Source organism: Rhynchophorus ferrugineus, unplaced genomic scaffold, assembly GCF_030347505.1.
Source record: "Rhynchophorus ferrugineus isolate W39M unplaced genomic scaffold, kcgeb_rfMv2 rfM8, whole genome shotgun sequence".
Taxonomy (NCBI): domain Eukaryota; kingdom Metazoa; phylum Arthropoda; class Insecta; order Coleoptera; family Curculionidae; genus Rhynchophorus; species Rhynchophorus ferrugineus.
In genome coordinates, this window is record NW_027472587.1 from 38109926 (window position 1) to 38123204 (window position 13279).

General features: G+C 32.2%; 2 protein-coding genes across 3 annotated transcripts in view; one reads left to right on the plus strand and one right to left on the minus strand.

The window, feature by feature from the left end:
• The window catches only part of LOC143201210 (CDAN1-interacting nuclease 1), a 188988-nt gene that overhangs the window by 94363 nt on the left and 81346 nt on the right, over window positions 1-13279 (minus strand). The gene's annotated exons all lie outside the window — the stretch shown is intronic.
• Window positions 6158-13279, plus strand: part of LOC143201211 (putative phosphatidate phosphatase) — a 39987-nt gene continuing 32865 nt past the window's right edge. For both annotated transcript variants that reach the window (XR_013006910.1, XM_076412132.1), the window contains exons 1-2: window positions 6158-6466; window positions 12150-12301. Coding sequence is in view for 1 of the 2 variants with exons in the window: in XM_076412132.1 (XP_076268247.1) it covers window positions 6400-6466; window positions 12150-12301 (219 nt within the window). In the remaining variant the exon portion in view is untranslated. The remainder of the gene's footprint in view (window positions 6467-12149; window positions 12302-13279) is intronic.

Sequence of the window (13279 nt, forward strand, 5' to 3'; positions counted from 1 at the left end):
AGATAAGGAAAATATATTTGTCAACTTATGTCCATCATTACTTTATGCGCCACTATTCCTGATTGTTTATAACCAATGATAAAAAACTAATGAAAGTTTGATGTTATTTCCCTTAAAATATGCTGTGCTCAGCTTTCTTTCGAGGCTACGCTAATAAATATCGACATCCGACACGTGTTGAGAGATAAAAGCGACTCAGTGATGGCGAATGAATGAAATCGAATAGAAAAATTAACATTGATGCATAGATCACGACAAGGAATGTTTAGATAATATATTTATTCTGCTGGCTATCGTTCATCCACCTAACAATTATCTAATGATTTAGTTTAGATTACGGTTTTTTGGTTGTAATATATAGATAATAGCATTATATTATAAATTATATAATTTTGTCCAGTAAAATTGGGCATTAATTTTGACTTAAACGATGTTAAATGCTCGAATTATCATTCTTTTAAACTATCAACAGTTTAATGACAACATGCTTGATTTCTGACATGGGAACCATATGTAAATAGGAACCTGGTTCAACGACGGTATCGAGAAACCAGTCGAATTAACACAATGGAGAAGTAGTTTAGTGTCATTAATCAGATGAAGATTTATGTTGAGCTTCTATCAGACAATGATCAGAAAACTCAACGATTGTTTCGGCTAAAAAATAAATGATTTCTTCTGTAGTTGCAGACAATGATTTATAAGGATGGAAAAAACTATTGTACTACATGCATTAGGGCCTATCAAGCTTTATTTAATAGTATTTGACAATAAAAATTGTTATAACGTCGGTTTTATTTAATGTTTAATAGTAAAAGAACTGTGAGTTAATTTTGAGTGATTTGTGATAACTTATGCTTGTACTGTTCATTTAAACTCTATTAATACATACCTTTATAATATATGTTATGCATTAATGTTGAACATATAAGCGTATCTGGATATAATTGAGAAATCGGGACTTTTACACTACTCCAAATTTATCATCATCATCATCATCAATCCATAGCTGGCGCTCAAGAAGAGTGGGGTTACCGCAGGACTATAAACATTCCAAGTCTCGCCCCCGTTGGCGGTCAGCCGCAGCTATTTTGGCCTTGGACTCGGAATCTCCTATTTTTCGGATCGTTTTCTATGATCTTGATCCACATCTTTGTCGGAGCTGTTCACTGTTTTTTCCCCTAAAACAGAAATTCTGTGGCGATTTTGTTTACGTTTCATTCGACATATTCGACGTCTTAAACGAATGAGTTAATTTCTAACATGATCTTGGAGAAAATCATATAAAAATTGCCTTAATAATCTTTTTTTGAAATATATTGAGTTTCAAGCTATCAGATCATAGTGTCTGTAACAGTATTTACGTCTCGGAGCCATACAGAAGAATTGACGAAATAAGAATTCAAAAAAAGTCTATTTCATCCTTGATTTTAATGTTTCTTTGGAGTATGACCAATTCGGCTTATTAGTTACTTCATCGGTAGATGTTTGTTCTTTCCGGTGTTACTGGTCCCAAGTACTTGACCTCCCGTACTTGCTTTAACTAGATCTCTTTGATTGCATCGATATGATTTTACAATACCAGCTGATCGGCCATTTGTCAATATTTTGGCCTTTTCTTCAATAATTCTTAAGCCATATAGCTCTGCAGTGCGAACTATATTATAAAGAATGCGTCAACATCGGTATGAGCGAATATAGCGTTATCATAAGCGGATACCAGATCGGTTAAGAAGTTTGTACCATCGTATTGAACTCCATTTCTGTTTTTAAACACTTTTCGCATAATTGCATCTACCACCATATTGACAACCAGCGGAAAGACGCACCTCCTTGGCCTACACCGGCTCGCTAAACTTCACAAATCATCCGAGTATTTATTGGGTATTCCACCAAAAGTATTGCCATTTTTTCGACCTAAAATTTAAAAATACAGAAATTATTTTACAATTGAAATGAAAATCAAAATATATAAAAATGATTGTAACCTAATTTTATATAATTTTTTTGAGGTACTATGCGGTTTTTTGTTTATTTAACATTATTTACGATTATTTAAATGTTTTCTCTTATTTACGTTAAGTGATAATGACTAGAATAAACGGTAATGCGATGAGCTTTAGAAATATTTTACAATCACCTTTAGTCATATAGACGGCAATATACTTCTAAAAATATTCAATTCAAACGCGCCAGCGTGTGAAACATTATGAAATTGTTTTAAAATGTAGGTCTTTTGAAAGTTTTTCTTTAATTAAATATCTTAGTGATATTACTAAGATTTTAATGTGCAAAAATAACGTTGTTTATTAATTAATATTGTTAAAATTCAAATAACTACAAACCTGCCATACTAGACTATCTTAGGTTAAAAAAAATTGGTTTTAGAGTAAACCGACGGGTATACAAGCCCAATGTTCTACTTTTGCATTAACGGCATACTACACTAACTTAAGAAATATGGCCTTCTTGAGTTATCTTGCCAGATCCGTTTTGTTGAGAAGCTGTATTGCCTTGACATTGGCGTGATAATTGTGAGATCTCTGATCATTGCGCTTGGCAAGTTATCTAATGGCCTGGTCAATAGTGCCCAATTTCAAGTTTCTATGGAGATTTTTATTTAGGAATATGGAATATAAGAATTTATTTATACTAAGTTAAGTATTTCATTTTATGTTCACAGGGTAGAATTTATCCCGAATAGTCAATACATTTGTCTAACTTGTCCTTGTTCTTGAAAAATTTGGAAAAAGTATTTTACGAAGAAATCTGATGACAGCACATCATTGCGCCCTTATGGAATAAAGAATAAATGATTGCATAGAACTCCATGCCAAATAAAAGAATAGTTTGCGAAAAGCATTAACATCTTCAAAGGTAGGGCAATTTGGTGCATTCATTGAAATCTAGATATTTTCTCCGTTTCGACCGTTTTTGCATCGTATTATTACTGATGATGAAAAGTGAATATAACATGAACATTTGAAACCAAACAGTCCTTTTTTTGGTTTGATAAAAACTTATATTTATATGTGTATATTAGAGATTTATATTTCTCATGTCTTGCTTATTTATTTATTTAATTATCTAATTAATTCAGGTAATGAGGAGTGAACGTAACCCATTCAAGCCTTTTACGTTATGCAAAAGTTTTAGTAAGCTTAACATATGTTAGATTTTGAAATATATCATGGTATAGCATGTTATACGTTTATCTTAATAAGTAAAAAACGTAATAATGGAGAATAATTTGCGATTTTTTGTAATTTTAAATTTCTTATTACAGCTCTGCTTCGAACAAAGAAACATTAACGAAATTGCCAGTGTTTGTAGTTAACTAAACAATGAGCAGTTATTTTCATTTTTCCTTTACGCTGTACCTTTGTATTAAAGTGCGTGGCATTCGCTTTAGAAACGTACGTGATTTATTTCCACGTTTCTGCGGATGGAATAATGAAAAATGAAACGAACGACTCGATAGATTTGCCAATGCCGTTCATCGGTCGTCGTAATCGGAAATTTGCAGGTGTTACATGTCCCGCAGTGTTTATGTCGAATGCGCGTTCGTCTGTCACGTACCCCCGCTTTAAATAGGGGATGTTTATTGCGCTCTGGTGCCATATCGATTTTGGTTTCTCGTCGTTCTGGTTTCCGCACGCCCACTTTGCATTCAACCCTAGGATTTTGCTGACTCACTGGCACGATCCGCAGACGAAATATCCTTTAGTCGATGGAGTGTATTGAAATATTTTTACAATTAATGCTTAAAGCATCCTGTTTTTTTTTCACTGTATTTTCAATAACTCAGTCTCGCATCAATCAAAAAAATATCATATTCAGAGTACATTGATAAGATGAAAATTTTATATACTATCCAGTATATTACACTCGATAAAGATTCGTGAAGATCTTACTTCATTGATTGGTGACGACATCAAAAAGCATCTATGAATTGGTGAATTGTATCCAGGGACTATTTACTACAGGGATGCGCTAGTGGTTATAGACGCTAACGAAATGTTTAACTGTAACTGTTTGGCAATCATCAGCACTTATCAGAAGGCTGAAGGTCTGTTATGTGCACCTTAATAAAACTGTTACTATTGTTCTATTATACTTGATTAACACGCAAGAGGGAGGGATAAATACATCAGTATGTGTTCAAATTAAAATGAAATTAGACTACTTGGCTAAAATTATTAACACTTATACACTACACACACAACTTTGTCTTTGGTTCCCTTCAAACTTCTGATTTCTTGCATGTTTCCCAATAGCTGTAGGACTTTTAGGTTGTCGTGATTTAGTAACCTTATTTAATTTTTTAAGCCGAAATCTTGGATAACTTTGTAGTTCTATATGATTTTCTGAGGCATTTTGTTGCTTCTGCTTGAATGATCGGGTAACCCTGAAGTAATATAATAAGAAAAACTATGTACTAAAAATTTTAAAAAATATAAATACAAAAATCCAAGGATAAGTTTGACGACTTGTAATATTTTTGACATTAAAGAAACAAAAACTTGAATATGTTCCTGAATCTGATTCAATTATTTATAACTAGGTTTCTATTTTGGATCGTGGTCATAACCTAACTTATAGAGTCTATCAGGATTTAAAATTAAAAATTAATGAAATTCTTTCCTAACGAACCATGTTATCATTTAGTGGTCGAAGCTTTTCGACGATTAACTATTTGAATAATTTAACCATGTAATCTTTTAAATTTAAAGCTTATTCTAATCCATATAAATATATTCTGTCACCTGCCTCGGTAATTTGTTCGTTGCATCGGATTTAATAATCCCAGCTAATGGAGAAACTAATGTTCGAATATTTTCTCACAAACAAATAATATTTTATGGTGCTTCTTACGTTAGCTCAAATTATTTTATTCGAATACAAATAATGGTAATACAGAGAACCGTTGTGGGAAACGAAAGTTAGCAATTAGTATTGAATAATCGGGAAGTGCATTTCTTAATTGTTTCTACAAAACATACTAATTAAGTAACGCAAGTTATTTTATTCCAAGGTTAGAAAAAAAGGGAAACTTTGCTCTATAACGGCTACATTTGTTTTTAATTATGCATAATTAATAACATGTTTATTATTAATGACTAATAACATTACACTAGTTTAATTATTATTATTTTTGCACTTTATTTGAGAAAAAAAAGAAAATAGCAAAGTATTGGCAACTAACAGATCGCCTAATATTGTAAATTTTAACATAATCCAATTAGAACAAGTGCAAGAGTTCAAGTACTTAGTACAAGGATCAGTAATAAAAGAGAAGAAAGTGGCATATACTGCTGCAAGAGCTTTTTTCTAACATAGTGCGTGTAGAAGGGGGAAATATTACAAGTAAGACTAAAATCGACCTCTTTCGAATGCTCATCTTGCCAAGTCTTTTGTATGGCTCGGATACTTGGACACAGTCTAAAATCTGGAATACTGAGATTCTTAATATACGATGCTAAAGGCAAATTCTGATATGTTGTGTGTCAAAAGTTAAAAGTCTAAGTGTGTGCTAAAGTTAGGTGTCAAATATTACAAAATATCTTTTATATTAACACCACTAAGTTATGTAAAAATTATTTTATATGTCTCTTGTATTTAACGGTGCAAACGTATTTGTACATATAATACTTAACAAAGTACACCCTTGATACCTTAAACACTTAATAATGAAAACATTATGGTAATATAAACACAACATTAAGGCAGACAGAAATTTGTAGATTATTCTTCTCCTAACTTAAAATAATTAGCCCCATTGAAATACCTGTTTAGTTTGTTATAAATATATGTATATCTATTAATCGTTTAAATCACTTAAATCATGTTTGTTAATGTAAACATTTCGATAATGTGAACAATATTTGGTGTGAATTGGTTTGCATTAACGAGCGGCTGCTAAATTGGCAACACAGTCTAAGAACAAAAACAATGTCAAAAAATGAGGTTATGTGTTTATTTTGGAAATTCTCAGTAATTTTTAAAATTGTCATTTTGTCAAATAAAATATCTCTTTTGAGACGTTTAAAGTAAGAAACCTTCGTTAAACGATCATTTAGCGTATCGTCGCATATTCAACGCACATAAGCACACACTGATAAAGTAGGGAGATTCCCATCGGCGTCTGCTTGTCCGTGATTCAGGTGAAATTTCTATTGAAATCGAGCGGCAACGCGCGCCGTTTGCTCGATCTTTGCCAGTCGCGACCCGAAACGCGTGCGTGTTGGCCGTCGCTCTCCCGGCCGCCTTCGATCTCGTTCGCGACGTTCTCCAAACCCGTAAACAGCAGGCCGAAAAGTCCGTTTGACAGGTGTCAGGCGGGCCAGTGCGAAAACAATGAATGGAAACTGAACGTCGACCGCAGATATCGTTACGCAAATGGCCGAGGAAACGGTGGTGGTGCCTCTGGGAAAGGTCGTGATCGATGTGGTCCTTCTACAACTGGGTAAGTGAGTTTCGCTCATTTTCGACAATCGAAACTGTATTTGTTTAGTCGCGTGACGTCCGTATGTTAGAGTTTCATTAGCGTGCCATGTGAATGGATTCGGCTAGTTGTAAACAATAATTTCCAGCAGTTACAAAACGGTCGTTGTCATTTTTTTCCTAATTCACCATCGGGCTATCGTTCGGTATGTACGCTTCATTTTTATTGAGGTCATTTTATCGATGATATTTATAGATCGTCAAACGGTGTTAGTATATTATTCATTGGTTGTAGGTGGTTTGTATTTTTCGATTTCGACAACAATTCGATTGTTGATTTGTCGGTTTGGAAAGATTGTTATTCATAGGTATTTATAGATATCCATCATTAAGCCAATGTAAAGTGTTTTTAAATTATTTATTTAACTTGATTTAATCAATAATATCCGTTCCTGTCTGTGAGCTCTCAAACTGGCAGAGTTCACATTTAAAGAAACATTCTCATTAGTTTGTCATATTCTCCGTGTTCCTTCCCTTTTACGCTGTTGAATTTATTTTGTCTTTTTTTTAGTTTTTCCCCGGGCATTTTCTCTCGCCAAGGACATGTCGTTATCCTCGTCACCACGCTCTCCATTACTCCATGCTGCGTTGCTTCTAGTATATTGTTGCATATAGTTCTTATATTTAACTTGGATCTGTATTCAATAACTTAATCAAAGATATTCTTTATCTCTCACACTGATGTCCATTATTTTAAACATTTTAACTAGCTCACTGTAAATATCAACAGCTCATTCACAGGTTTTACGAATCATTGCAAAAGTTCATGCAGTTTGTCGGATTCGGTATATTACTTCTGCAGTAGATGCATTTTTCTAACTAAACCATGCAGAATGCTAGGAGCAAATCAGAGCAGGTAAAACGTTTGTAGCATCATATTGAAAGCCACGTTCATTATAAAGGCTTTTTGTATAATTGGGTCCATTACTATGTTGAAAAGCAGTGGGGAAGTCTCTTTTTCGGATGCTGGCTCGGACCTCACGAATCTAATAGTTAATATATGGGCAACGTTGAAGATATTTAATATTTTTCATGGTAATTTAATATTGGTTTATATTATATATTTTTTAATAAGATATACAATTAGTTACGCACTTTTGATCAAAACAAGTTAATTTTAGACGGAACCGGAAGTCTGATGAATATAAATGGGACACATAACGAGGAAATATTTACGATCACACCTACAACATAAGAAAAGCGGATGGATCGCGACTTCCCAATCATTTTTCATGAACTACAAAATTGCATCCTTGTAATTACCATGTAAGATAGTGTGGGAAGACACCACACTAAGTATTGATACTAAATTTTAATAATTAAATTAAATCTTAAATTTCATTTTATTTTCGATATTGTGATGATGAAAATCGATTTCGGATAATATTACCACGACGCAGATATTTAATATTTATTATATTTTAATGAATATAAAGATCGATAAAAATGAATCTACAATAGAAACTTTGTCATCAGAGTGGGATATTAGAAGTTCTGTTCTGTTTTTTGAGTTTGAGTTTCTTCTCGTGCAATTTTCACGTTAAGTTTTTGTCTAAAATACCGAGTGCATTTCCTTGCAGTTGTTGCAATTAATTTTTTATTTGCTTCGTCAATTCTTTATCCGGTTAATGATAATTCAAATTATTGGGGGTTTGTTGATTTCTAATTTGTTTTGTTTTGCTAAGCTCGTAAAAATGAATAAAAGGAATTCTTGCTTTTTTGACTATCACTTCTGCAAACAGCAGATTGTTTACAGCAGTGTTAATATTTATTAGTAAAAACATAATAAAATCCTAAATAGTCATAATATTGCCTTGATTATGTTACAGCTTTGATTGTTTTTTTAACATTTTTAATGAGCAATAAATAATTCATTGCTACATACTCATACTATTTAATTATTAGACAATCAATTGTAATAGTTCCTTTATTATTTTTTCAAGGTTAATGCCAAAATAAGTTAGCCTATATTTAACTATTTTTTATTGATGTACTGATGTTTCATCAGCCATAAATACATATTATATCAACGTAAGCTCACGTGTACATATTATTGATTTATTACTATCTAAAATACGTTAATTTAAGTCTTTATTTTATATCTACGCCTCGTATAATAATTGAGGTTATTGATATCTAATTGTTTTTTAAAATCATTAATTATTATCAACCATTTTAAGTAAAATAGAAGTAAGCGCCATACAATTCGACCATCAAGAACTAATGTAACTGAAAGTGTTATAAATATATATTTCTATCAAAATATGAACGAGTATGAGACAACTAATTATTTACGTTAAATTAGTTGAATTATGTCTATATTATAAGAAACCTACCTCTTTAGAAAAATTATGCCTTCTGGGTATCCCTAATTGGTATATTTAGGAACAAAGTAATTTGGTTCTGTGTACGTTAGCTTGTTGAAATAAGAAAAACACGTTTAACAGTTACTGTATTTGCTTCTAATATTTAAGATGCTCATACTTGCTCATGTTGATTTTCATTTCCATTTTTCCATCAATAATTATAAATGCTAGTTTAGCGTGCTCTAGTTTTCTTTATTAAGTTGTTTGGAGGTTGTGCGGTGTTATCAATAGTCTTTCGATTTTGGGAAGATCACCATTTTATATTATATGTGCATTCTCTTTCATTTTATTTATTCTCTTCATTTTCAGTTAGTCATTTAACTGAGAACTATCAGCTCTCCCTTCAATTGTTATTTGAATGTAATATCCAATATTTCTTTAGTTCATATTAAAACACCATAATATTTATATATTTGTTTTTTATATTCATTGTAAAACAATATCAAAATATGACAAATTGTCCTATCACTCTAATATATACCCCACTTGTTTGATTTCGTACCGTTAATATATGTAGACACGCGATCAAAATTGGTTTATTACTCGCATGCTAAAGGATAGAATCTTTCATGTCATTAACCTTTGGAAGTTCTTAGTCATATGAGGTATATGCGGGTCCCTTATATGCTCCAAAGGTATAAATAAATCAATCATTTTTCTTCAAGAAAAATAATTAACACCATCTTTCGGATAACTTATAATGGATATGAATCACTTATTGATTGGGGATCACAGCGGCGTAAGATTTTTTTATTGCAGTCAATGAGACGTATTTGTTTGATTAATAACTTTAACCGATGGGTAAGACACCTGGTTCTTCAATAAGACTCAGCTAGTGTTCGCAGATGCTATTTTATTTTCTATAAAATCCTATTGTTATTCCAGTTTTAAATTAAAATACCCCAAATTTCACTAATTATTAACTTGATAATTAGTTCATTATCATATTTATCGTGGTATTAACATTTACATTTGAAATAATTTCTATTTAAGCAATAGTAAAAGTAAAATTTAAGCAATATTTGAGACATATTCTTGTCGAATACACTTTTACATCAAAAAAATATATAAAAAATTCAATAAATACCACTAAAAAAAGCTAGGTTTTCTGTTTAATGTATGTGTGTGTAAATGTGTAAATTTTCAGAACACCCTATATATGATTAATAATTACTAAAATGTTTACTGCTTACGGAATTTGCCTGGAAAGCTTAAACCAGTAGAAAAAAGTATAGAACACAGATCTGTTTAAAATAATGCACAATATACCTTTTGATGCATTACATGGGATAATATTTATACATAAATGCAATGCTGTGGAAGCAAATTTAATAACATTTAAAAGATTTTTTTAAGTTGACGCATACGACTATCATAACTGACTATAATTGTCATAACAAGTGATGTTTGATTCATTTAAGAAACTGGTGCCATGAAAAATTATTTTTTTAGATTATCATTTCCGGAAAATTATACAAAAGCTTTTGAATAAAACTTTGAAGCTTGTAACGTACTTGTCTTTTAATTGAAAGTATGCTTTTGATACTGGCTTTTGGCTAACTAGAATACAAGTTTTGGGTATCAGTACTATTACAACTTTTATTATAAAAAATTGAATTAAAGTCGTCATTTATGTGTGGGAATAAACGTTTCCTTTGCATCTTGACATGCATAACGTCAATAATGAAGAGTTAACTTGATATCGTAATTCATTAAAATCATTGTTGCTATCAAGGATCATGGTATAGGACTACCTCCCCATTATAATCGTTATCTAGTATTAAAATTAATGTTTGCTAGTAATGAATTATATAATGGACAAATGAGTGGATCATGTTTTGTGTAAATTCATTCACAACAACCGCTTTCAAGTTTCTTTTGTAACGGTATTTGTATGTCAGGAAAGTTGGGCAAGCTTATAGAAAACGATGGGCAGTATTTCAACAAAATGCTGTTTTGTACCTGCTCATTTTATTGAAAAATTTATAACAATTAATCCATACACTTAATATATACAAACCATCCCTCGTATAAACCCAGTGTGCTGCAAAATACATTTCATCAGTAATAAATCACGAAAACCATTACTTCCTTATTTACTCGGGCAAGAAATTGCGCGAATAAAAACCGACGTCGGCAATCGAACGAGAATTATGAAGAAATGAACAAAAAAACAAACCGCTCGATCTTGTACGTAGGGGAGATCAAAGCAGGCGATGCACACGACCCTGAAACTAATGGAAATATGATTTGTGACAGGACGATCGCAACGGCCCGTGAGCCTAGGTCAAGCCATCCGTTAACAGTCAAGATTTATACTCTCTGCCAACAGGGTTCACGACGCTCTCCAGAAATAAAACGATTCAGTTCCAAGTTCATTACTAGGTACTATTTTTACCGTACGATCGGGTTAGAGGAGAAAATGATTAATGCAAATGAGAATGGGTGTTCGATGGACGTTAGTCGGTACATTATTGCGAATTGGTGCCTATTTGTACTGTCTCGAGTGTACGGGGGTGTTATCAAAATGAGTTTCCCTTTGGTTCCACTAATTCAAAAAGTTTGTTCTTAGCTTCTACGTGTCACCTTCACACCACGTCGGTGCTGTTGAATCGAAAATCATTAAAATCATTGAAAATCCGAACATATACTGGAAAAGTAATCCCAATTTTCTAGTCTTGAGGTTTTTTCTTAACTGTACACTGATAGCTGCAGCTTAACGTAAATATACGTAATTTCCTCAAGCATCTTATTTGAAATACTTCAAACATTCAGAAGGATTGTAGAAATAGAACTAAATTTATATTTGTCCAAGTAAAAATTCAAAGGTTTATCAAAATTATATAACTGAAACTGTTAAGTCCTTTGAAATAAGAATATTGTTTTTTTGTTTTAAAGAAAATTGTGATATGTGTATATATTTCAGGTTATTCATTATGATTGGTGTTTCTTACAAATTGCTTTTGTAATACTATGTAATAGCGCAATATTAATTAGTAAGATTTATTAGGAATTTTAAAGAATGCATTATATCAAAAAAACAACTGAGATATTTGGTATTTAAAATATTAATAATGTGCGTGTGTGTTGTAACAGAATTTTTGTTTAATGCCAAGTATAAAACGATGCCTTTTTACCCCACAAACTTTTAAACTTATTGCCGTTTTTTAGCCATAAATTCACACTCAGACCCCTTACTGTCATTCCAACAATACGCTGTTTATGGAGTGCGACTTATTTTATTATTTTTTCTCATTGTGCCGTTTCAATTGATTGCAGTTGGCTGGCCCATACTGTTCCTCTATCTGTGGGGTAACGCTTTTCATAGGGGATTTTACTGTGATGATGAGAGCCTGCGTCATCCCTTTCACGAGTCCACGGTACCGAGCTGGTCGCTCTACATCACCGGGATAGGACTAAATGTGTTCACGGTAAGTTCTGCTTTTGTTGTAAGTTAATGTTAAGGTTAGTTAATAGAACGAAATATATTACATAGAATTATCCCTGTTTAAAAGTAACATTGATCGAAACAACTGATAATTGAAAGGAACAATATCTATGGCGGAACTTCTCGTTTAAACCATTTCATGTTGGTTTACGCTGGCCCTAACAATGTTGTATTGCGAAGGTGTAATACTTTTGTATCGTACTCATTACTGGTATGTTAATTAAGTGATACATAGTGTGAATAAATTGAAATAAATATCCGCAGGACAGGAAGGGGATGTTCGGATTCCTACTGTTGACAAGATCGAAAGGCTTACCTTTACCAGCTCATAAATAACCATTAGTGTAATTCTAGTAATGGGAGATTTAAATTGTTATTTAATTTTACTGGATACACGTAGAGATATATGATAAAATACCTTGAAGTCAGACCAATTGACAGTTAAGGAGACAAGAAAGGAAGATGAACAAGGCACTGTGGCTAACCGACAATTTAATTCATGAATAATAACATCCACCCACCCGAAAGGAAGACTGCTGAGAATGGATGTATTAAGAGATTGATCGTAGTTGCCTTACGTGTCATTTTTCGAGAATGTTTAAAATTAAGTCAATTGAACATTTGTTGTACAGATTTATTTTGGCTACCAGTTTTGGCCTCTTTGTAACATATGACAATGTTAGATTTGCATGAGCGTTGAAATAAAAAATTGAGTATGTAACCTGCAAAAAAATGTCAAATCGAAAACAGATACCTTTATAATAATAAAGTTGAATGTTTCTATTATGGAATATAGTGCCAAGAAAAATATAAATATACATCGACGAATTTTTCACATATTCTCACATCTTGATTCGAAAACCTATAAAAGAAAGAGCTCTCACCTAATTTTAACACAGTTTGTCGTTAGTCATTAGCAGAGAGAAGATATAGCTCTATAAATTCTGATTATGTTGTCTCA